The following is a 26,897-nucleotide window of genomic DNA, read 5'->3' as shown; positions in this document are numbered from 1 at the left end:
ACCATATGGGATTTTCATGGCTGAGGTTAGATTTGTTTTAATAGAGAAACTGGTGTCACCCTACTGGCTGTGCTGGCACAAAATATATACATCACAAAAGTGGAGGAACAAAATTACAAATCCTCTGACAGATACAACAGTTGGGATGCTTGTATTTCAACTGTGTATGTAACTGTTTTCCAGAGTATAGTTTGTCCACCCAGCAATCAAATGTTTATAGTTTTTTTTTTTTTTCATAATTTTGGTTCATTTCTAAACTTGACAAGTCAAAAAAGATCTATATCTTGGAAAATAATGCCTAAATATGAAGGAGTGACTGCTAAAGCTGGAGTTAGTGATTGTAACTGCATACACGAGCACAGTCTTGTGCAGTGAATAGTGAAGAAGGAATACTGAATGTTGAGGATGCCTGGTTGGAGATACCCATAGCTGAGTTCCCTATGAGAGCTGAGTTCCCTATGTAAAGCCTAACAGCAATGTGCAAAATGAAGTGCCCATAGTGGCAAATACTTCATCTTTCATTGCTCTAACTCTAGTAGACAAAATTGTAATTGGCTGCAATATAGCTATAGCAAATAGAGTCTAGTAAAACATTTTTTTCTTTTCTATTAGATGATATCTGTCTAGGAAAAGAAGTGAAATTCTGCCGCCACCAGATTCCAAATGTCATTCCAACACTGATAAGAAAATAGCAGCTAACCAATAATTTACTGAACTCCGCCTTTCTTTTCATCTAAATTATATGAATCCAACCCAAAAAAAAAATGTGTACTCATGAGCAGCAACAATGAATCGTTAGGTAAAGGTAAATGTCTATGACTCAAGGAAGAGAATACCAGCTTTTTATCATATTTTGTAGAAACTGTACAAATCAAGAATCCAACATAGACCTGCAGTCATTACCCATTGCTGTGAAGAATAGATTAATGGAAGGAAGTGGGGGGGAGAGTAGGCAGAGGGATTAAGGTACAGCAATGCACACAGTTCTGAGTTTTACATTGTATGGTAGCTGGGAGCCCAAACATGTAGCAGCATATATAGATGGCTCAAACTATATCTAACCATATATCAAGTAAAGTGTATACTATGATCCAAAAGTGTCACAAAAAATACTTTACATAAACACACATTTGTGAAAAATCAGTGCTCAAAAGACTAATAAACAGTCCACTTATTCATGTCCGTAACACTTGTGCCACTATATTCAAATGTGCCCGTGCTTCCTTAGGACGTCCAATCCAGATGAAACATTTTGAGGTGGGTACTTCTGGTGACGTCACATCCTGTGGGTAGAACACATACCACTTCCGGTTTCCAAGGTGCTGATGGCCATCTTTTCTGCACCCTGAGCAGCTCTGAATACAACTAGTGCAGGCACAGTAGTAAGTGAGTGCAACTGTGTACATGTAATTGTGTGGTTTTTAAGAAATTCAGCTGCTTTCGCAATGATTGCTTCTCTGTGGCATTGTTTCCCCTGAATTGGAGCGATACATGGTACAAGGTGGATGCGAACCGGTGCACCCTGGGCAGTGTTGCGATGTGGAAAAAGGGAGTTAACCCAAAAGGTGCATTTTGACCTATTTCTAGAGGGCCAAAATTGTCTGGTGAGTGCAAGTCTGTGCGGGGGCACTTCAGAGCACATTTGGAGAAGGAAGCTTTGTGTGTCTTTATTTTGGGAGATCTGAATATAGTGGCACAAGCAATCAAGCAATATGGACACTCATAAATATATATGGACTGTTAATTAGTCTTTTGAGCATTGATGTACCACAAAAGTGTGCATAGTATGCACTTTACAATATATATATATATATATATATATATATATATATATATATATATATATATATATATTTATACGGTTGTGCTTCTTGGCCATTTTTCATAGTGTTTGGCTGAAGTCATTTATTATCAATCAACTGTGTTACTCTTTTAAATCATAATGACAACAGAAACTGCCCAAATGACCCTGATCAAAAGTTTACATACCCTGGTGATTTTGGCCTGATAACATGCACACAAGTTGACACAAAGGGGTTTGAATGGCTATTAAAAGGTAACCATCCTCATCTGTGATCTATTTGCTTGTAATCATTGTGTGTGTTTAAAAGGTCAGAGAGTTTCTGGACTCCTGACAGACCATAGCATCTTTCATCCAGTGCTGCACTTAGGTTTCTGGATTCTGAGTCATGGGAAAAGCAAAAGAATTGTCAAAGGATCTGCAGGAAAAGTTAGTTGAACTGTATAAAACAGGAAAGGGATAAAAAAGATATCCAAGGAATTGAGAATGCCAATCAGCAGTGTTTAAACTTTAATCAAGAAGTGGAAAATGAGGGGTTCTGTTGAAACCAAACCACAGTCAGGTAGACCAACTAAACTCTCAGCCACAACTGCCAGGAAAATTGTTCGAGATGCAAAGAAAAACCCACAAATAACTTCAGGTGAAATACAGGACAGAACATGTGTGGCTGTTTCAAGATGCACAATAAGGAGGCATTTGAAGAAAGATGGGCTGCATGGTCGAGTCGCCAGAAGAAAGCCATTACTACACAAAGGCCACAGAGTATTCCGCTTACAATATGCCAAAAAGCACAGAGACAAGCCTCAAACCTTCTGGCACAAAGTCATTTGGAGTGATGAGACAAAAATGTAGCTTTTTAGACACAACCATAAATGCTACATTTGGAGAGGAGTCAACAAGGCCTATGATGAAAGGTATACCATTCCTACTGTGAAACACGGAGGTGGATTGCTGATGTTTTGGGGATGTGTGAGCTACAAAAGGCACAGGAAATTTGGTCAAAATTGATGGCAAGATGAATGCAGTATGTTATCAAAAAATACTGGAGGAACATTTGCATTCATCAGCCAGGAAGCTGCACATGGGACGTACTTTGACATTCCAACATGACAATGATCTAAAACACAAGACCAAGTCCACCTGTCATTGGCTACAGCAGAATAAAGTGGAGGTTCTGGAGTGGCCACCTCAGCCTACTGACCTCAATATCATTGAGCCACTCTGGGGAGATCTCAGACGTACAATTCATTAAAGACAGCCCAAGACTTTACAAGAACTGGAGGCTTTTTGCCAAGAGGAATGGGCAGCTTTACCATCTGAGAAGATAAAGAGCCTCATCCACAACACCACAAAAGTCTTCAAGCTGTTGTTGATGTTAAAGGGGTAATACACGGTATTAAGAACATGGGTATGTAAACTTTTGATCAGGGTAATTTGGGTAGTTTCTGTTGCCATTATGATTCAAAAAGAGTAAACACAGTTGATTGATAATAAATGGCTTCAGCCAAACACTAACCATGAGTTAAAGAAAAGTTTTTGTGCTATCATTCATATTCTCTGAAAAATGGCGAAGAAATCATAAATTCTGCCAGGGTATGTAAACTTATGAGCACAACTGTATTTCTATAAATATATATAGATATACAGTTGAGTGAAAAAGTATTTGCCCCCTTTCTGATTTTTTATGTTTTTTTCATATTTGTCACACTTAAATGACTCAGATCATCAAAAAATGTTATTATTACACAAAGATAACCCGAGTAAATAAGAAAATGCAGTTTTTAAATAATGGTTTCATTTAAGGCAAAAAAGCTGTCCAAACCTGCCTGGCTTTATGTGAAAAAGTAATTGCCCCCTAAACCTAATAACTGGTTGTGCCACCCTTGGCGGCAACAACTGCAATCAAGCGTTTGCGATAACTGGTAATGAGTCTTTCACATTGCTATGGAGCAATTTTGGCCCACTCTTCTTTGCAGAATTGTTTTAATTCAGCCGCATTGGAGGATTTTCCACCATGAATGGCCTGTGTAAGGTCACGATACAGCATTTCAATTGGATTTAAGTCCGGGCACTGACTAGGCCACGTCAAAACCTAAATTTTGCTTTGTTTGAACCATTTGGAGGTGGACTTGTTGTTGTGTTTCATTGTCCTGCTGCATAACCCAAGTGCACTTGAGCTTTAGGTCATGAACTGATGGCCGGACATTCTCCTTTAGAATCTCCTGGTAGAGCTCAGAATTCATGGTTCCATCAATTATGGTAAGTCGTCCAGTTCCTGAAGCTAAAAAGCAGCCCCAGACAATCACGCTACCGCCACCATGTCTGACTGTTGGTATGATGTTCTTGTTATGAAATGCTGTATTAGTTTTATGCCAGATGTAACGGGATGCACACCTTCCAAAAAGTTAATTTTTTGTCTCATCAGTCTACAGAATATTTGCCTAAAAGTCTTGGGGATAATCAAGATAAGATGTTTTTTGGTAAATGTGAGATGAGCTTTTGTGATCTTTTTGGTCAACAGTGGCTTTGGCCTTGGAACTCTCCCACGGATGCCATTTTTGCCCAGTCTCTTTCTTAGTGTTGAATCATGAACACTGATCTTTCCTGAGGCAAGTGAGGCCTTCAGTTCTTTAGATGTTGTTCTGAGTTCTTTTATGACCTCCTGGATGAGTCGTCGTCATGCTCTTGGAGTAATATTTGTAGGCCAGCCACTCCTGGGAAGGTTCACCACTGTTCCAAGTTATCTCCATTTGTGGATAATGGCTCTCCCCATGATTCACCGTGGTAAAGCCTTAGAAATGGCTTTGAAACCCTTCCTAGACCGATACATGTACATTACTTTGTTTCTAATCTGTTCTTGAATTTTTTTAGATTGTGGCATGATGTGTGGCTCTTTGTGATCTGTTAGCCTGCTTCACTTTGCAGCTTCTAATTATGTGATTTCTTGATTCAACAGGTCTGGCAGTAATCAGGCCTGGCTGTGGCAAGTGAAATTTAACTCAGCTTTCCAAAAAATTGTGGTTAATCACAGTTCATTAATGATTAAGCATGGGAGGGGGTAATTACTTTTTCACATAGAGCCAGAACAGTTAGAACAGCTTTTTTCCCTTAATAAATTAAATATTAATTAAAAAACTGCACCTTGGATTTATTCGGGTTATCTTTGTATAATATTAAAAAAAAAAAACGAATAAATATATGCTTATTTCAAATTTTTTTTACCAAAAATATGTAGAAGAATACATATTGGCCTAAACTGATGAAGAAATTAGTTTTTTTATTTTGTTTTGGGGATAATTATTACAGTATAATTTTTTGTTTATAGCGCAAAAAATAAAAACTACAGAGGTGATCAAATACCACTAAAAGAAATCTCTATTTGTGAGAAAGAAAAGGATGTCAATTTAGTTTAGGTACAGGGTCGCACAACCGCGCAACTGTCAGTTAAAGCGACGCAGTGACGTATCCCAAAAAATGGCCTGGTCATTAAGGGGGAAAATTTTCCGGTCGTTAAGTGGTTAAAGTTAAAACAATAAAAATGAATAATTCCTTTAAATATAGTGCCTGGGGGATCCCCTTAGTCTGCCTGTAAAGTGGCGCATCTGTACCATGTATAGAACATGCTTGCGCAAAACTGATATTTATAAAGAAAAAAAAAATGACATTTAAATTTCCGGCAACACAATACCATTTCCGGCAATACAAAAATGTTTTTAAAAAAAAGGCGTGGGCCCCCTAATCCTTTGGGTCTGTTATAGATTTTAAGGGGAACCCCAAGCCAAAATGAAAAAAAAAAAAACGACGTGGGGCCCCTTCCCAAAATCCATACCAGACCCTTAGCCAATCATACAGCCCGCAAGGTAAGGAAAGGCGAGTGAGTACTCCTCCTGAATAATACCAGGCCACATGCCCTTAACACGGGGGGGGTGATTTGGGCTGGGGGGTAGAGTTAATGGGGACAAGGGCCTCTTTCCGACAACCCTGGGCTGTGGTTGTGGGGGTCTGCGGGCAGGAGGCTTATCGGAATTTGAAAGCCCACTTTAACAAGGGGACCACTGGCGCAGCATGAAGGGGTGCAGGAGTTGCCATATCGACCCCGTATTTAGCTCCAGGGCACCCGTGGCTCCCTGCTCTCATTGTACACGCTGGATTTTTCAATTACAAAATCCTGGAAACAGAATCCAGGTCTGATCCGCCTTGTGTCTCCTTTTTCCCAGACCCCAGACCACACCCCTCCCCTGCACTCATTGGCTGGAGGCGAGAAGTCTGGGTTAATTAATTAGCAGCCCGGGAGAGGAGTTTCTGTAACCCAGGTAAGAGACACGCTGCTATGCAGGAGAGTTCTCTCATGTGGGCACAGATTAGAACAGGCAAACTGGCACTGCATCTGGCCTGCCAGCACAGACACAACACAGACTCACAGACAGAAAAGTTTTGTAATGTAAACCTCCCCCACCAACCTGAAATGGGGACTGATGTTAAGAGGTACTCTGATGTGAAGGAGGGTGCTCTGATGTGATAATGGGGGCTCTGATGTGATGGAGGGGGCTCTGATGTCATAATGGGGGCTCTGGAGGGGGCTCTGATGTCATAATGGGGGCTCTGATATGATGGAGGGGGCTCCGATGTGATGCAGTGGGCTCTTAATGATGGAGTGGGCTCTGATGTGATAATCGGGGGGGGGCTCTGATGTGATGGAGGGGGCTCTGATGTGATAATTGGGGGGGGGCTCTGATGTGATGGAGGAGGCTTTGGTGTGATGGAGGGGACTCTGTTATGAAATAAGGGCTCTGATGTGATGGAGGGGGCTCTGATGTGAAATATGGGCTCTGATGTTATGGAGGGGGCTCTGATGTGAAATGGGGACTCTGATGTGAAATGGGGACTCTGATGTGAAATATGGGCTCTGATGTGATAATGGGGGCTCTGATGTGAAATGGGAACTCTGATGTGAAATGGGGACTCTGATGTGAAATGGGGACTCTGATGTGAAATGGGAACTCTAATGTGATAATGGGGGATCTGATGTGAAACGGGGGTCCTGATGTGATGGAGGGGGCTCTGATGTGATCATTTGGGCTGTGACGTGATGGAGGGGGCTCTGATGTGATGGAAGAGGCTCTGATGTGATGGAGGGAGCTCTGATGTGATAATCTAGGCTTTGATGTGATTGAGGGGGCTCTGATGTGATAATGGGGGCTCTGATGTGATAATGGGGGCTCTGATGTGATGAAGGGGGCTCTGATGTGATAATGGGGGCTCTGATGCGATGATGAGGGCTCTAATGTGAAATGAGGACTCTGATGTAATGATGGGGGCTCTGATGTGATGATGGGGGCTCTGATGTGAAATGGGGACTCTGATGTGAAATGGGGACTCTGTCCATTTGCTCTACTGACTGACAATATCCACTAAGGTGGGCTAAGTTTGGATTTTTGCAGCATCATTTGTTTTATTCTTTCTCTCAGACCCCTTTCATACTGAAGACAGTTTTCAGGCGTTTTAGCACTAAAAATAGCGCCTGTAAAGCTCCTGAAAACTGCCTCTCATGCCGGTAAGCTGGCCGGACAGTGAAAAAAAAATGTCTTGCAAGCAGCATCTTTGGGGCAGTTTGGGAGCGCTGCATACAGCGCTCCCAAACCTCTCTTGCACATTGCATTGAATGGGCCCTAAAACAGCAGTAAGGCGCTGCTAAAACGAACTGCGCTTTACCGCTAATGCGGAGAGGCCCCAGTTTGAAAGTGCCTACGTTTTCCCTAATATTAAGTTTGGCCTTGCTGGTTAATTTCTTAAATAAGGATGCTGAACCCCCGGAGATCTTTGATAATTTTCTAATTATTCAGGTAGGTCTCCACTCCTCAGAGGTTGTCTGCTCCGGATTATACAGTGTCAGTGGGGAAAAGTGCTCACTGTGTCACCTTGTGTAGGTAATTCAGTAAACGCAGGGGCCTGCCAAGGCCTATTCTGGGCACTCTGAGTGTCCAGTTCCACCTACACAGAGTGACAGGGCAAGCACGCTGTAAAAGCAGCAGATGGTGATGGGGGGGGGCCCAGGTCAGTTTTTGCATTGGGGCCCACAAGCTTTAAGCTACGCCTCTGAAGGGGACCCTAAGTTCCTGGCTCCCTCCCTATTTGAATGAGGATGTGGTACATTGTACCCCTACCCATTCACCAAAAAAAATGTCATAAATAAATAAAGACAGGAGGCAGTTTTTGACAATTCCTTTATTAAAAAAATAAAAAAAAATTGTAGATCTACCGTTAATCACGACACCTGACGCACTGCTGGACCTGAAAGAAGGAAAAAAAAAAGAAAAAAACGCTCAGTGCTGGTGACGTCACCTGGCGGCACCGCCCCCTTGTGACATCACAGAGAGGTACATGCTGGGTGGGTAACGTCACAAGGGAGTGGTGCCACCAGGTGAGAATCCCAAGTGGCCCCACCCCTTACCTATTTAAGAACTGTCAAATGGCAGAGCGGGCATTCAGCGGTTAGCCTTCGCCGCGGGCGGAGCATTTCTTTTTTCTTTTTTCCGGGTCCAGCGGTTTCTATTATATAAAGCTTGTATTATTTCCATACTGGTGTGCATCTATATACACACTGTTGATGTTATATGCTAGCTGCAGGGAACCACCTATGTTCACAGAGGCCCTGTCCTGGGTGGAGGCACTGACAACTTTATTATGAAACTCACTTTTCCACTTAATGAAGGTTCTGGTTTTTTTTATTATCTACCTGCAGGTTCAGCGCAATATTTTGTTTGGAGAGGGCAATTTATCATAACCCCCTCAAAACAAGGCGACATACGGTCATCTAAAACACATGCAAGGCGATTTGACAATCAATGAGAACTGTTTCTATTACCAGGGCAGTGGGAATACATATGGATTTACTTATTTTCCGGAATATTTACTATATTTCCTGACAAGCTGTTAAAAAAATCTGTTCAGACCACATTTTTTTCCCTTACCTTCTTTCACTTTTAGGCAGACATATGCTTGGTGCTTACACTATGACTGACCAGAAATCATCAATGATACATTGATTGCTGGTTAATTCTGTTAGTAATAAAGTCTGGCCATGTGCTCGCTCTGCTGTTAGTGACATTAGTAGGAAGCACATTGATTGGCAAATGTATGCAGCAGCTCTGATTTCTAGAAGTGAATTAAGTCTACTAAGCCAACCTACCTACAGAGCCAAACCGCTCCACAGCGTATGATAACAGATCTAGTGGCATTGTGAAAAGAAGAGGTACAAGTATCAGAACATAGAATCAGACTTCATACACTGTGTACATAAGCTTCAGTGCCAAGCAACATAACAAGATGTAGAAATAGCACAATGATAACAATATACATGAGGTGCCTGCCATGTCAATGGGCAGCAAATGATGGCACCAGACACCAATGCCTGGCAGAGACCACAGCAAATGACTACAATGGAAAAGTTCTTCCCTAACATAAATCAGCCCTTTAAGTTGTTGGCTATGGTCCACCTCCTTTCTCCATGGACTACTCTCTCTGCAAATTAAAAATGTACTCCATTTACAAACGGCCATGCAGCACTGAAATGCTATACAGTATGTCTTACATTAAGAATCTATTCTATACATGAAAACTAACTGCAATCAAACTTAACAAAGCAAAGAATAAACAGTAAATACATAGATATGCATTCACTTAACCATATACCACAAACAGCAGTCAGACATACAGGCATACTAGAGATCTATCTTATGAAACTGCTATCCATAAACATGCACGCTTGGTTTACATGATGGGGAGTGTGGTAGAGATCAGGAAGACATCCCCAGCTACAACATCTTGAAAAAAGCAACACATCATGGCTGAAAATCCTCGAATCCAATGGCTGGAGAGGTCAGTGGTGACCATAGGAATATGGACATTTGCCAATCAGGAATCTTATATCTTTGAATACCCTTTTGCCCCGTACACACGATCGGACTTTCTGACAGCAAAACCGTGGAATTTTGTCCGAAGGGTGTTGGCTCAAACTTGTCTTGCATACACACGGTCACACAAATGTTGGCCAACAATTACAAATGTAGTGACGTACTACGTGGTTTTTCAGCTCTTTGGCGCCACCCTTTGGGCTCCTTCTGCTAATTTCGTGTTAGTAGAAGTTTGCTGAGCGTTGACTCGCACTTTTCTTTTTGCGTTTTTCATTTAGCGCTTTTCAGTTCGTGCTTTTCAGTTCGTTTCTGAGCGGCCGTTCATCAAGCAGACATTTTGCGGAATCGGAGGAGATAATGTGTTATTTATTATTGGTCTTGAGATTATTGCTTTGACATTTTTTTTTTGGTTGAATAATGATTTGATTTGGTATATTTTCTATATTTGTGGATGCATAGAATGCACTTTTTGGTTAAGTTCTATTGGCAGATAGCATGTCTAATTTTTTTTTTTTTAATGCACAGTAAAAAAATTGTGTAGAATAATACTTGGCTATGTGTTTTACTTCAAATGACAGTTTGGGAGTAGGCAGTTACATTTTAAAAAATACAATGTAAAATTAACAAGGGACACCAACATAGTTGTATCTTTGATCTTAAAAACTACGGGATAATGGTGTTGTGGTAACTTGACCAAAAAAAAAAAAAGCATAATATTATTCTTGATATCGCTACAAAATAAAAGCCATTTAAAATACATTTGGCAGAACTCCATCGGTATCACCAGCACAGCAGCTTCATTATTATCTCGTTATTGAAGAAGAGAATGTGCGCTGCATTTGGAGATTTCATAATTTGCCGCGTCACAAATTTTAATTCTCTATTACAAATGCTAGTTTACAAAACTGACCGCTTCTGCTTTCGAGCATGCGTGTTTGTACTTTGGACTTTTGGACTTTTGTACACACGATCGGAAAATCCGACAACACACATTTGTTGGCGGAAAATTTAAAGACATGTTAGCCAACATTTGTTGGTGGAAAGTCCGACAACAATTGTCCGATGGAGCGTACACATGGTCGAATTTTCCGCCAACAGCCTGTCATCGAACATTTCTCAGCGGAAAATCCAATCGTGTGTACAGACGGGGCTTTAATCATACAGATTATCTACCAACACAACTCTAATAAGGTAAACTGTCTCTCTTTACTGTTTAAAAGCGATATTAAGGCAAACTTGTCTCAAGCCACTTCTAACTTTTCTCAAGCCTGTGCAATAATTCTAAGGAACACACATACATCTTTAGTGAAAACTGCAGGTTTGATTCGTAGCTCATTAGATATAGACACCTGAAGTTGTAAATCTCTGTAACAATAGAGCTTGGCCCTGACCCTAAGATCACTTACTAATCCACATTGAAACCACCTATTTCCTTAAAGCAGTGTTAAAAGTAAGGGATTTGTTTTTTTTCTGAATCATACTTACCTTGGTGGATGCAGCATTGGACTGATCCCCTGCCGTCTCCAACACTGAGCAATGAACTGCACTCCTGTGATCCACAGGAAAAGTACAACCAAAAAAGCTTTAGCTATACTTCTCCTTTAAGCCCAAAAACAACAATTGTTAACAATTCTTAGATGTGGGGGCTGCATTTGTTTTCTAGGTAGACTTTTTCCTTTATTTTCTTCTGGGAATCTGGCCAGTAAATCTGTTATTTATCAGCTTACTTACCAAGTTGTCTAGCAAAAGTGTCAGTTAGAGCCAGCTTTTAACATTCAATAATTTATATTGAAACTGAAACAAAGATATAGATAGAGGTCGGTTTTGTGCCTTTATCCATTTACGCAAAACCGTTTTCCTAAAAGGAAAAAAATGTTGCTGTAACTGCTTAAAAAATGTTGACTTTGAGCAGAGAGCTTGTCCCCTGGCATCCACCTCCCTCCCTATTCTAGTATCACTTTCTATTTCTTTACTCTTGTTTCTGCTCTATGTTTGAGTCTGAACTTTATCTGTCCTATAATGGTGAGAATCCACACATACTGGAACAATGTTACTTTTATTATAGTTTCAAGGGCAGTGAAGTGGAGAACAATCTAATTTCTATACTTTGCCTGTTTGACAGTATGATATATATGGCTATGCTTCTTTAATGTACATGTGACCTTTACCAACGACATTCTGCTTACAGTGTTTCTGTTCACAGGCAACCTAAACAGATACATAAATATAATGTAAATGCACTCTTGAATTGCATGGTGGACACTATGGGGAAGATTTACTAAACTGGAGCACTCAGAATCTGGTGCACTGTGTATGGTAGACAATCAGCTTCTAACAGCAGCTTGTTTAATTAACCTTTGGCAATAAAACCTGGAAGCTGATTGGTTTCTTTGAAGAGCTACACCATATTTTGCGCTGTCCAGTTTTAGTAAATAACTCCCTATATTTTTCATTTTTATTATTGATCCATGGTACCAGTTGAAAAATAGGAAACTGTCAAACCGTACCCACATTATTTATTATTATTAGAAAATGTATTTAAACAGAAAAAAAATGTTAGCTGGACTTTAGTTTTCATTCATTAATCAAGTCCATCTAAATTTGCTAGTGCATCTAAAACTACCCTCTCCCCAGATTGACTATGCTGCTTTCCAAAGGTGTCTCCATTGCTCCTCCATAGAGTGGAGATACTTCTAAAGCCCAGAAACACATACCAAATTTTTGGTCAGTGTGTACCGTTGTCTGGTCATCAAAAGCCGGTCCAACAACCAGCTTCTGTCGAACAGTCATGCTGGAAAACCATAATTCAATCAGCGTTTGAAGCCAAGCATTCTGGTGGGGGGTGTTTAGTCCCCACTGTCAGAAAACAATATCACAGCAGGAGAGATCCCAGCATCCATCTCACTTGTCTTGTATCAGTTTTTTTTCCTTTTCAACCCACTGGTTGAAGGAAAATGGCTGGTTCTCCTGCTGAAAATAAAAGAAGAAAAGCCTAAAAAAAAAAGAAATGAATGCAGCCATCACATTTAAAGTGATTGTAAAGTCTCGTGTTTTCTTTCTATAAAAATAACAAACATGTTATACTTTCCTGCTCTGTTGCAGTGGATTTGCACAGAGCAGCCTGGATCCCCCTCTTCTCGGGCCCCTCTTCTGTACTCCTGCCCCCCCCCCTCCTGTTGAGTGCCCCCACAGCAAACAGCTTACTATGGGTGCACCCGAGCTGAGTCACAGCTCCCTGTGTCCATTCAGACACGGAGCTGCAGCCCAGCCCCACACCCTGTCTCTCCTGATTGGCTAGCTGACTTTGATTGACAGCAGCAGGTGCTAATAGTGCCACTGTTGTGTCTCAGCCAATCAGGAGGGAGACAGCCGAGACACTCGTGGACATTGTTGGATAGAGATGGGGCTCAGGTAAGTATCAGGGGAACCGGGAGGGCTGCTGCACACAGTTTTGACATATATCATTGGCCATTTGCCATGTGGTGGTTACAGCACTTTTCAATTTGAGTACCTATTTTATTTTATTTTATACACCCCCGACAAAGCTCTTTTTTAGAGTGAAACATGTAGGGTATTTTTCTTAGTGAGTTTGGGTGCACTATCATGTTTAGATATGGCATTTTGGTTGGTGGGGAGAGTTGTTCTCATATCTCCTAGTTATCAGTGGCCAGGGAATCACATGCCAAATCGGCCCAAAGTGAACATGGGCTTAAAGATGGTACTCACTATTGGCAACATGGTTAAAGTAAACCTGATACAAACCTGGGCAGTTTGGACTGAGCATGTGATTAAAAATTCATAATTACACGTGTATTTAATGCAAACGGCTAGCAAGCGATGTTTGATAGTATCTATCAGTAAAGCTTATGATATAATCAACTCTCACAAGGTGCTTCTGCCCACGCACCAGGAAACCTAGGGACGGCGCCTACGAATGTTTTGGACTTTATTAAAGTAGATTTGTTTGATGTGTGTTTTTTACTTATAAGAAGTGGTGAACTGAGAGATACCGCATTTTGTCATTGAACTCTGTCTCCCCTTAGTGGCTCTGTCTATACTGCAGTAAACAACTAAAGAAAGTACAAAAATAAAAAAAGCACAGGGGTTCTATTAAAATGATAGAAATTACCCTACTCTATGCTCCTAAATGCAATCTATTACTTCCATTATTCCTGGACTTAAAAAGTGTCCTAATTGCAATAAAACACTGAGGCTGGGTTCACACTATTGCGAATTGGATTCCGGTTTCACCGCATCCAATTTGAATGTCAGGAGATTATGACTGGCTCTCTATGGAGCCGGTTCACACATCTCCAGAGCGGCTCCGGTGTGAATTGCACAGGGGTCCTGTGCATCTTCTAGTCCCTTTCAGGTCCGAATTCAGCAAAAAATTTGGGCTGAAATTGGACCTGAAATGGTGAATGGGGACACACCGGACCCCTGCTGTGAGCCGCTCCGTGCTTAAGTGTGAATCCAGCCTGACTCCTGGCCACTGATAACTAGGAGATATGAGAACAACTTAGAAATAAAACCGTTCCCCACCAACCAAAATACCATATTTAAACGTGATAGTGCACCCAAACTCACTAACAAAAGTACCCTACATGGAGCCACTCCGGAGATGTGTGAACCGGCTCCATAGAGAGTCAGTCATAATCTCCTGACATGAGAATTGGATGCAGAGTATACTTACCTGAGCCCCATCTCTATCCAGCGTTGTCCACGAGTGTCTCGGCTGTCCGAGACTCTCCCTCCTGATTTGCTGAGACAAAGCAGCGGTGGCATTGGCACCTGCTGCTGTCAATCAAAGTCAGCTAGGCAATCAGGAGAGAGGGGGCGGGGCTGGGCTGCAGCTCCGTGTCTGAATGGATACAGGGAGCTGTGACTCGGCTCGGGTGCCCCCAGAAGAGGGATTCAAGAAGAGAAGGATCCAAGCTTGTTTGGTTGTACTTCTCCTGTGGATCACAGGAGTGCAGGTCGTTCTGCACTCCTGTGACCCGTTTTCATCAGACAGCGGGCTGAAGCCTGCTGTCGACTGATGTCACAGAACCGGTCAAGGCCCGGGAAAGATCACGACCATATGATTGGAATCCTCCCACATGCCTGGACCAGCACCTGGCTCAGCCTCTCAGCAAAGCACGAAGAGCCTGAGCCGGTCACTTCCACCCCCTCCATAGCCCAGCGATCTAGTGAGTGCTGAAGGGGGGGCAGAGCAGAGAGCCTGTGACTGGCAGTCACCAGCTCTCTGCTCACAGAGCTGTGAGAACCGAGCGATTGGCGGTGTTTGATCGCTCAGTTCTCAGTGTTGGATCCGGCGAGGGACTGATGCTGCATCCACCTAGGTAAGTGTGAACCTGGGCTCAAAGTGCCATCACAGCTAGAGACCAGATAAATTAAAAAAATAAATTATTACAAATATTTTTAATTAGGGGTTAGAAGACAATTTTGTGTTCAATAAACTCATATACTGGGGGGTTTAACTTACGATTACGAATGTTGCTTAGTGAATTTTTCTTCTGACAGCCAGAAGGAGCAATGTTCGTCACAGTAGCTGATTGATTTACAAATAACTATGCTATGTGATGGCTTTGCCAAGCCATTTAAAAGTGGAGAAGTTTAGCTGGTATGTGAACTGCAGTGCGTTCAAAGGGTTATAATATATAAAGTGGTAAAATCTGCCAGCAGAGCAACCAAAACTCAGTATTCATAAATTTTATGTGACGAACTGTATACTCTTCCTTCTGGAAATACTCTTTCATTCATGTAAATATTTAACGAAAGTGCTTTACAAAGCACCACTGACATCTAAACTTGTAACATAACAAACTACTAAATAACGTGCGGAGAAAAAAAAACCCTTTCTTTTGATTGGGTGCCTTTGCCGCTAACAATGATAGACGTATGGATAGACTCAACACAGTATGCGATGATACTTGGTGGCATGTTGAGGATGGAGGACGTGCACTAAACATGTTTTAGGTGTTTAGTTTAACCAGCTTGTGATGACCCTATAGTAGAATATTTTTTTTTGCAGACAGGTCCCATTGGTAGGAGAATAGTAATTTAAGAGACAGTATTGCCAGAATTCGAAAACCCTTCTTAAATCCATCAGAAGACTCAATGTACATAGCACTGTGTCTTATTTAAATCTGTGGTGTTGTTGCTGAGCACCCACCATGATCAGACAGCTTTTTTCTGTATATCTCCACAATGGCATGTTTGTCAGTTTACTGGCTGATCACATGATCACAATGATTAGCATATGCACAGCAACAAACTTTCCCACTGCCTACTTTCATTTTTAATTTTCTTCCCTTTCACTCACAGCAGCTGTAAGGAGATAAGGGATCTGCATGACCGGCAGAGCCACACTGTAAAAAAATATATAATTACATAAAAACATGTTAAAAATATGTGATTAACAGGTTAGTTAATGGGTTAGTGTTCAAATTGAGCCACATTTATTCATTGGTGTTTAATCAATTATTTAATTTTTTGATTTTTTTTTTTTTTTCCAGATTGCCCCAAAGCCCATCTCTGGAAAAAAATATTATGTAAATATTCTAATGGTCTTACAGTTTCTTCAGAAAAATTTAAATGGGGGGGGGGGGGGTGTCCTGCATTAAATAGGGCACTGCACAGAGCTTCCAAATGGCAGGCACTTATGTGACATCACCCATCAATTTCCCTATACCCACATCTGTTCAATGTATCAATTGGTGATCAAAATCAGGGCATTCAGGAGCTAATTCAAATTATCATACATATCTATCATGTTCACTAGTCGCTCTAGCAATATATTGTGGCTGCTTAACTGACATTTCCCATAACTGCATACTGATTAACAGAAAGCAACTATTTTCAGCGCTTCTATGCTCAGTAAAAGGTATTTGGCTAGGGGGGAAAAAGCTGCATTCGGTAGAAAGGAGACGAGGCTGTATTTTACCTTGAACTCTCTGTAACTTGGGTTTGGCGAACGTCATTGGCAAATTTAAAGGAATAAAGTGTTCGTGATTGCAGATGGTTTGTAGAAACTCAAATTTGTATTCATTTAATATCTATAAAGAAAGGAAAAAAATAGGTCACGTGTCATTTGGTTTGAGCCTATCGCAAAACTCCAGATGTTTCAGATAACAAGTACAACTACTGTGAACAGCTAATTAAACATTGTAATTCTGCTGGTATCAAAGTCCACTTGCATAACCTTTAATTTGAATTTTTATCATGCCAGACTTACCAGGTTTCCCAAACAATTTCTAGATAACACTGCAGTCACTTGACATGTGACTTTGTATTGTGCAACTTCTTGCTCATGCTTCAGTGTAAGCAGATGAATGAGGCCACAGTAGGAGGCAGTGAATGAATCAGTAAACACTTTTCAGGTTCAGGCTCATACATGAATATATGGAAACTATAGGGATTTATCAGGACATACAGATAGCCAAAAAGAATGTCAAAAAGCAAAATTATAGGTCATGTACCTTAATTATTTTCAATGTAAAACGTTACATGTTTGGACTGATTAAGAGTGCATTAAACCTGAAAGCCAAACACTGGTGCAGACCCACCTGCAGAAAGGAGAGGATTTGTCCTACAGAGAAACTCCTAGGGTGGCAAAAAGTGTGCTTCCATGTCCGATGACAGATCTTGCAGGAAGTAGACTACCTAGGTTTTAGCATCATAGGCATCAAAGTTTCCAAGATGCTCCTGTCACTTAGAACCTGGGACTCAACAGCCATGCCATTAAAGTCAGTAAACATAAAGCAGGATGGAAAATCAATCGTTTAGACAGAAGATCATGGTGATTTGGCAAAGTCCATGGAGCATCTGGCAGGAGTCCTACCAGAATGGCGTGTGTCATCTGACTGGTCATTCTGGAGCAATGAGGACCACTAGAATGAGCTTCATTTTAATCCCGCTAAGCAGACCAGAAAGAAGTTTCAGGGGAGAAAAGGCATAAATCAGGGTGTACTGCTCCCACTGAACCACCATAGCATTCGCTGTTTTCGCTAGAGGATCCCCGTATCTGGACACAACCCTGTCCAGTTTGTTGTTGAACCTGGACCTATTCATTGTAAGTGCATATACCTTTTAAAACTGCATACTCTACTGGTTTCCATTATGGCAAGTGTTTCTCTTTTCCTTTATGATACCATTCTTACACTGAGTCCAATTGCACATTAATCTGTGGGAACATTGCGGTGCGGTTGTTCAGCAAGGTGTTAGAGAGAACTTGGATGTCTTGTGGGGTGTATTGAGTGCTGTCTGACCACTCTTTATTGGAGGTCATCTAATTTTGGTAAGCCCCCCTCTATTAAACACTGAAGTGGTGTGCAGTCTTACTGCTGGGAAGCTCAGAGGCTGTTGGGATTCACATCTGTCCTACTCTTCATATATATACAAAGAAAATTGCTTATAACTCATCCTCTGACTCTTCGTTGGGACTTTTGGTTCATTTCTTATATGCACTTATATGTTTATACATATTTTCTACATTAGTTTTTTCTTTATCACTTTTTTATGATTGTGTTACACATATTATTTGTATTTAACATCATTGTGATTTTCATAGTGCTGCATTGTTGTTTGCTACTGTAGTTTGAGAGCCTGTAGTCACAGGCCCTTCTGTGTCTCTCCCACAATTCTGAAATTTGTACATGCTATGCGCATCACATTGATGATGCCACTCCTCTGGCTCTTTGTTGGGACTTTTGGTTCATTTCTTATATGCACTTATATGTTTATACATATTTTCTACATACGTTTTTTCTTTATCACTTTTTTATGATTGTGTTACACATATTATTTGTATTTAAAGTCATTGTGATTTTCATAGTGCTGCACTGTTGTTTGCTACTGTAGTTTGAGAGCCTGTAGTTACAGGCCCTTCTGGGTCCCTCCCACAATTCTGAAATTTGTACAGGCTATGTGCATCACATTGATGATGCCACCGCTACTTTTACAAGGTATTGATTGGGTTTGCAAAAGCATGTGCTGCATACAAAGTGATTTTATGTTCTTTGTGGCTATTGAGGCAAATATTAAATGAAGGTTTTTGTGCCCAAAGTGTAGCTTTAAACAAAAGCAAACTGGGAGGACTGAAAACCCCAATCCACAAAAACACCCTGTGTTGTTCTTTCACAACAGGACTTAGAAGCCAAGTGCATTTTTGGAATAACAACATGTACTTTCTGTACATGTAGTGTTTTTAACACTTTAGCTGCCATGGACATAAAGCTTTTGTTGGAACAAGACTGCTTCTAGCTGGCCAGGTCACTTTTGCACCCATAGCATTCCCCCCTCTCCTATAAGTTCTTGGTCACTTTAGTGACTATAATTATATCAGACATTTTAACCAGACTCTGCTGGGTAAAGGAATACAAACAAATGGCCACTGCCCCAACCTATAGCTGGCCTTCGCAGCAAGAAGCACTTGGAAAGGCAACGCATATATAACAAAACCAAAAAAAATTCCCAGCTCAACTCGCCAGCCAGCCTGCTATCAACCAAATTAACCTGTCTAACAGATTGCAATAAAAAAACAGGGGTTTAGTAAGCACACATTTGCAAATACATGCGTAAGCTGCGGAGGCCGCGAAAGATGTCAGGGGGAGGCTCAGCCCTTCCTACTCAGAGCAGGCCGCTCAGCTGTCGGTTTATTGCCTGCTCTAATCTTTCCACAGTGACTCACCTGGTGATGATATCCTGCTCATCAGTCCTGCTGGTTACTTAAGCTGTTGAGTCCAGATTCTCTCTGCCTTCGCCTTGGTCAACATATCAAGAGACTCTCTCCTGTGTGCCTGTTTAAGACTTTCTTAGCTGATGTTCCTTCTGGTTCCAGATCCTGCTTGCTGTTCCAGTATGCTGATTCTCCGGCTTCCTAAATTTCCTGGCCTGTTCTGAAGTATGCCGATCCCTGGCTCCTTGACGGCCTGGCTTGTCTGACTATCCGTTCCGGTTACTGATCTCTGGCTATGTTTTGACTACATTTGCTCTATTTACCTTTTATCGTTATTATTATTAAACAGTGTGATTTTACTGCACTTCTGTCTCAGTCTGATTCATGGTTTCTGACAGTAGGCAAAGGCCATGAATTCAGAAGATGCAGTTAATCCACTTGTTATGTTATATTTTTTCCAGATTGGATGAGCAGGATAACTGCATGGATCAGTTTGCAATAGCGTTACAGATGCTCCTGAATTGCACGGCTCACCTAGAAACTCTCACTGTGGCTGCTCCGGTACAACCTGTGCTGCAGGCCGCCCCTGCTGCTGCTCCAGTCTCTGTGCAGCCACCCACCTCTAGTATTACCTCTGGTTCCACTCCACTTCCCCAGCGTTTTGGGGGCGATCCAGTACAATGCAGAGGGTTTCTCAACCAGGTTGAGATATACTTTGAGATGCTGCCCCAGGCGTTTCCCACAGACAGAAGCAAAGTATGTTTTGTGATATCTTTGCTTTCTGAGAGAGCCTTGGCCTGGGCAAACCCTCCATGGGAGACGCAAAAACTTGTTGTCCTGAGTTACCCTGAATTTGTGGCTTCCATCAATAGGGTCTATGATATTCTCGCATGCACCGCTTCTGCTGCCAAGAGCCTCGTGTCCATCAGAGTACGAGAACTATTGCTGATCACGCCACTGAATTCCGTACTCTGGCAGCAGAGGTTTCTTGGAACAATGAGGCCCTCGTGGTTGCCTTTTCTCATAGTCTCTCGGATACCATCAAAGATGAGATAGCAGCCTGAGATATACGTACTGAGCTGGAGAAGTTGATCACGTTTGCCATCCTCATTGACTCCAGACTCAGCGAAAGATTCTCTTTTAGCGTTTGCGGAAGCCTCCTGTACATTTATCTCTGAGCTTTGCAGTCCCACCCTTGCCTCCCTCACCTCCCATGCCTCCTGGTACCAAGTCGGTCAGTGAAGTGGAACCCATGCAGTTGGGCTTCACATGTCTCTCTGCGGATGAGAGAACCCTTAGGAGGAGGGAGTGATTGTGCCTTTATTGTGGCCAGGCAGGTAACTTTTTGAAGTCTTGTCCTATCCGTCCAGTGAACGCCCGAACCTTGAGGTCCTGTAAGGGAACAGACCTTAGGTGGCGTTGTTTCGTCCCCAGCTATCCAGAAGGATAAGCCCCTGGTTCCAGTTACCCTTTCTTAGTCTGAGCCGTCCATCGAGATACAGGCTCTAATCGACTCTGGGGCTGCAGGCCTGTTCGTTGATGCTGCCTTTGTATCTAAGCACTCGATTCATGAGCTGGGAATTTTCTTTGGTTTTGTTTTACATGCATTGCCCTTCCATGTGCTTCTTGCTGCAAAAGCCAGATATAGGTGGGGGCATTGGCCATTTGTTTGTACTGTTGGAATACTGGTGAGGGGACACACTGGACCTTTGCTGCCATGGTGCTATATGCTGGGTGTCCAGTGCGCCCCTGTGCCTTTAAGGAGGGGTGAGCTCCTTCCAGGCTCATCTGTCCTCTGCCTATCCATTATAATGCATGTGCTTCTACTATGGAGGCTCTCAAAAATGTATAGAGTTAGGACTGCAGATAATACTGGAGTGTCTTGTTGCAGCCTTTGCAACTTACACATGTATTTGCAACTGTGTGATAACTAAACCCCCATTTTTAGCGTAAACTGTTAGACAAGTTAATTTGGTTGGTAGCGGGCTGGCTGGTGAGTTGAGCTGGGAATTTTCTTTGGTTTTGTTTTATATGAGTAAAAGAATAGTTATGATCGGAATCTGAAAAGTATAAAGGGACCAAAATCAGTAGCACCATCTTTTAATTCTATTGATCCTATGTTTTCAGAAAATGTATAGTTAACCTTAAGTTAAAAGTAAAGCACAGGACCTGGCAGCTAAAGGGTTAAACAGATAAAACATGAAAAATTATACAAATACTGCCATGATATACTGCATTTGTCTTCCTTGACATACACTTAAAGGCAGCAGCAAGCAATATATATTTTTTTTTTTACAATCCACTTGTTTACTTTGAGTCCACAATTGCAAAAATGTACAGAAATTTTAGAGTCACTTGCCATACATGCTAAGATTTCTCTCATTCAGCCCTGTGGCGTTTGATGAATACCCAAAAAAATAACTGCATCTGATTGGCTGCACTCACTGTTTGATCGAGAATTGTCCACCCAGCCACTGCGATTTTCAGACTGAAGTCTGTTGAGCTGGGTGTTGCTGACAGGGCCACCCACGGCTTGAAATTTGGCCATATCAGCAGGGAATTGGACAATACTCAAGCCATGTATGGCGAGCATAACAGTGAACTTTCACACTTCAGGTGCTTATTTGAGATACTGGGTTGTTTGTAGATGCTCCAGAGCTTCACTTTGCAAAGAATACCCAATCACATGCAAGGAAAATAAAAAATAAGGCATTCTTTTGCTTGCACGAGATTAGATGATGGAAGTCAGCAGATCTTCCCCTCATTTACTAAGCTCTGAAAAAACTGCACTTGCAACGTGAAGTCTATTTGTCTTTAGTAAATTAAACCCACTGTCTGCATAATAAAATAATTGTTGAAAACCCCTGCCCAATGCAATAAAAAGTATTTTAAAAACAAGGACAATTATGAAACTAGTTCAATATGGCTTTTTATAATAAAATATTCTACACATATATTAACAATGTTTCCTTTGAAGAGTAAGTTTATCTTTTAATGAAAAATTAAAAGGTGACCTAAATCCTGCCCACCACTGCACATAGCAGCCATGATGCACCATACTGCCAGTGTATCGGTCTGTACACCATAATATCCATCATAGTGCTTGCAATTGAAAGCTCTCAATGGTCAGCAAGACCACGTGACCAAGCTGACCAGCAAGAAGTGCTTCTTTTTTCCTTACCACCTTAGCAGCCTTACCAGAAGAAGAAGCCTCAGATGGTCAGCAGAGTAACATGCCCACGCTGGACCAATCAGAGCTTGCCTTTGCAAGCATTATGATGGAGACTCAGTCTGGAGCTGTGTATTGCAATGTACAACAGCAGGGGACATCGTGGCCACTAAGTGCAGCGGGGTCCAGAGGCATGGCCGGGATTTTTGGAGTTAGTATACCTTTCCAATTTTCATGAAAATGTAAATATGAACTTTAAATGCTCAGATTTGTATGTATGTTCAAAGTTGTGTTTTTTTTTACCTTTGGGTCCTTTAGACTGAATCCAGACATGTAGTCATTGATGATTTTGAAGACGAACCCTCGGTCCATCAATGTTAGACACCTCTTAAAAATAATATTGCATTGGTTATATATTATGATTAAAAAAAAAACATGTAGAACATTTAAAATGTTTATTTCAAAGAAAAACTTGAGTTTAATGGAGAGTCTTTTTAAATGACCATTGAAAAATAGACTAAATATTATCATCATTTAGCTCCTGCTAAATCATGGGCACAAAGACACTGGTGTGAATTTGCCAAAGGCAAATATACTATGCACTTTGTAAGTGCAGTTGCAGTCATTTTCCTTAGTAAATGTAAATGCAAGGAAAATTGAAAAGAAAAAAAATGTTTGCTTGCACATGATTGGATGATGTAAATCAGCTGCGCTTTACCACATTTACTAAGCTCAGAAAATTAGTGCAACTCCACTTGCAAAGTGCACAGTTTATTTGCCTTAAAGTGGAAGTCCACCCTAACACTTAACTTCTCACCCTGCAATCATTAATGCCAGCTAAATTCAGCCTTCTGCCTCAAAATGAAAAAATCTCAGTTTTTCTACCTTTATTGTGCAGAATCCAGTTCAGTCACGTGAATTCAATTCTACTTCCTTCTGAAACTAAAATCAGCCAGGGGGTGTGGTTCCTGAAAGCTAGTGACATCACTTCCTGGGAGGGACATTGTTCCTGTGTAGCCAGTGGGTGTATACAGAATGGGAGGAGCTGATCATAGGTTCCTGCCCAGTGTTCTCTTATCAGTAATGAAGGATGATGCATTATACATCCTAATTCATGAGAAAATTAGGAAATAAAAAGCCCCATCCACACAGCACACGGGGGGGGGGGCTTGAGTGCAATGCACATATACACTAAAGCTGTGCACAGGAGAAGGGAGATGGACACAAAGGAGGGGGGGACGGACTGTCAGTGTAGCCGGAAATGCTCTGGGGTCTCAGCTCACAGTCTACAGTGATCATAGTACAGGCAACCACACTAAGGCTCTGTTTCCACTAGTTCAACTTGTCATGCGACTTTATGTGTCCAAAGTCACATGACAAGTTGACCTAGGGGAAACAGAGCCTTAGTGTGGTTGCCTGTACTATGATCATTGTGTACTACGAGCAATGGCACCTGTTCCCATCTATGCGACTTTGAAAATCAGCGACTTTGAAAAAGTACCTGCAATGCATTGATGCGACTTTTGATGCAACTTTGATCCAGAGAGTGCAAAGTTGGATCAAAGCTGCACTTAAAGTTGCATCAAAGTCACACTCCAAAGTCGCACTCTAGCCTTAGGCTGTGTTTCCACTACTGCGACTCCAAAGCTGTGCTATTTAGAGTGCAGCTTTGATCCAACTTTACACCCTGGATCAAAGTCGTATCAAAAGTTGCATCAAAGTAGTGCAGGCACCTTTTCAAAGTCGCTGATTTTCAAAGGTGCATAGATGGGAATGTTTGCCTTTGAAATCAATGGGCTGTGACTTGTCATGCGACTTTATGTGTCCAAAGTCGTGTGACAAGTCGAACTAGTGGAAAATGAGCTTTAAACCCATTACTCACATGTAGCTCCCTCAGCTGGGCATGTGCCACACCATGCACACAGTGCCCATCACATTGCCCATTACACCATGCACACAGTGCCCATCACAATGCCACATTATGCACACAGTGCCATGCAGAAACAACCACGTGGTTGTACACTGTAGAAAATCTGCAGCATGTTGCATTGTAATCTATATTACAATTTCTAACAAACAGAACATACTTCCAAAGCCTCCCCTCCCCCCCCCCTCTCTCTCTCAGGAGAAACTGCTGGCCAAAAGGAGGCTATGAAGACAGGAGATCTGAGAAGGAGAGGAGGGATGGGGGTGGGGCTGGGCAGGTCTAGGCATGTCTGTCTAAAAAAGATAGGAGGGATGAATGTGGGGCTTGGCAAGACAAGGGCAGTTAGAATGAACTGTAGGCATGCCTGTGTAGAAGAGAAAGACAACGTTTTCAGGAAGTGAGAGGCCCCCATTCAGAATTCAGAAATAAGGAAGTAAGGTTGTCCCTGAAGAACAGGAAGCTGATTGGCTTTCATTAGACTTTCTAAGCTTGGCAATCAGCTATACAGAACATTAATAATGTCAAAGATAAAGATATTTTACATAAAATGAATAGAAACATTTTCAATTTTGACTGGACTTCCACTTTAAGTAAATCCATCCCACTGTTTCCAAGTCAGAACTGCTGTTATGAAAAGCTGAGAAAGAGAAGCCACACGTGTCCTAAATTAGGTTTAAAACTCTATGTATGCTTTATTGTTAGAGGGATATGGATCTAAATACAAAATAAAAACAATTGTATAATGTATGGCTAGCTTAAGATTTACATTTGTATCTAGCTAAAAACTTTTTCTTTAAATTTTGCCTAGAACAGAAAAGAATTACTACTCCTGTCAATTTTCTTTTAGACTGGGTTCACACTGCCCGCGACTTTGAAGTCGGACCCCAACATGACTTCAGCATGACTTGCATACGAATTCTTTAACAGAAGTCAATTCAAATCGTACCAAAGTCAGACCCCAACTGTAGTGCAAGAACCTTTTTCTAAGTCAGAGCGACTTAAGTCGCACCAATCAGAATGATTCCATTGCACTAAAGGGGCCAACTTCTGAGGGCTTTATAGTTAGAGCGATGGTTGCATCAGTGTGAACCGGGGCCTTATATCTGTGTCCCAGCTGGAGAGATATACCCACTCTAAATGTCCTGCTGACCACATTTCCTGGGACAGAATGTGAAGTGAAATTGAAAATGTTACAGTGGTCACTGGAACAGGTGATGAGGGAACACCTTCCAAAGTGGACACCTGTTCTGGGGACATCTGTCTAAGGCCCCTTGTACATGGGGCTGTTTATCTGCATGGTATCTCTCCCGGGATTTTAGTGCGCCTGGGAGGGAGAGGTACAATGTACAGCCTCGCTACAGGAAGCCTGTCAAAGTCTAAGTAAGGTTGTGGCTGGACAGGGCTGAACACTGTACTGAAGGGTACCAGTGTTTAGGGCCCTATGTGTTCAGAGATGAGGTTCCTGGGAGCGCCCAGGGGAATGAACTGCTCATAAACGGCCCCATGGCCAAGGGGCCCTATAGGGGATTTCCCCTCAATTTGGAGAGATTTATTCTCACATCCTATTGTGTTTCCAGGACAAGAAGCGTTCTCTACAGAACACAAACAGCAATAACAACAAAAAAAATTGACGTATTACTCAATTCACGGCAATCACATTGGGTCGAAATGTACTTTAAAACTGGCCACATGGGTAGAAGTATGTAGATTTGTTAGCTGTTAACAAATATGCCCACCAGCATGTATTTCAATATATACAGTAGCTGTCTTGGGTAGAAACATTCCCCTGACCACCTGGTTCAAGAATGTGTTTGTCTAAAGAGGGGAATATGATGTGCACACTATCGTACATATGTCTGCAGAATTGTTGGATGAACCCCCAGATCATGTGATGGAGCAGGAGTCATAAGCCAAAGCATACACTAGGTCACAAATCTATTGACAATTTCCTAAACTTCTGACTCAGATTGTGTCTGCCTTGATAACTCCACCTCCTCCCCTGCGCCAATCTATAAAATGTTACCTTTATGAAATGGGCCAAGCTGATGTTAACATTCCTGGACTCCTCCTGTATTTCCCCATACCGTATGGTGACATGTGGTATTATGGACAGCAGCAGAGAATGAAGGACATTTTGGAAAGAGTCAGGAAACCTCTGAGGTCTTGGTACCTGCAGTAAAAGAAAATGCAATTAGTATGCAACTTAACCTCACATGTAGCACAGCCAGAATCCCTGGTCTGGGAAAACCTATTACATCTGGAACCTGTTTTTCCAATGCTAATGCAAAGAAGACTACATTTTAAGAGGGCCCTTTAGGGTGGTCATAAAAGAAGTAGTTAGCCAGCTGTCAGCCCAGGAAGTATGTGAAAGAGTGTCTGATCACACTCCCAGCCTCCTAAAACTAAGA

At 41.8% G+C, this 26,897-nt stretch overlaps 1 protein-coding gene across 2 annotated transcripts in view; it reads right to left on the bottom strand.

Moving 5' to 3' along the window:
- The window catches only part of DOCK11 (dedicator of cytokinesis 11), a 525,243-nt gene that overhangs the window by 342,644 nt on the left and 155,702 nt on the right, over nt 1-26,897 (bottom strand). The window contains exons 28-31 of one of the 2 annotated variants that reach the window (XM_073599152.1): nt 26,513-26,659; nt 22,866-22,949; nt 16,661-16,772; nt 8,991-9,029 (exon numbers count right to left, since the gene is read on the bottom strand). In XM_073599152.1, the coding sequence (XP_073455253.1) occupies nt 8,991-9,029; nt 16,661-16,772; nt 22,866-22,949; nt 26,513-26,659 (382 nt within the window). The remainder of the gene's footprint in view (nt 1-8,990; nt 9,030-16,660; nt 16,773-22,865; nt 22,950-26,512; nt 26,660-26,897) is intronic. The other variant, XM_073599153.1, reaches the window with a different exon arrangement.

Source organism: Aquarana catesbeiana, linkage group LG09, assembly GCF_042186555.1.
Source record: "Aquarana catesbeiana isolate 2022-GZ linkage group LG09, ASM4218655v1, whole genome shotgun sequence".
Lineage (NCBI taxonomy): Eukaryota > Metazoa > Chordata > Amphibia > Anura > Ranidae > Aquarana > Aquarana catesbeiana.
This window is presented reverse-complemented; position numbering and strand designations above follow the sequence as displayed.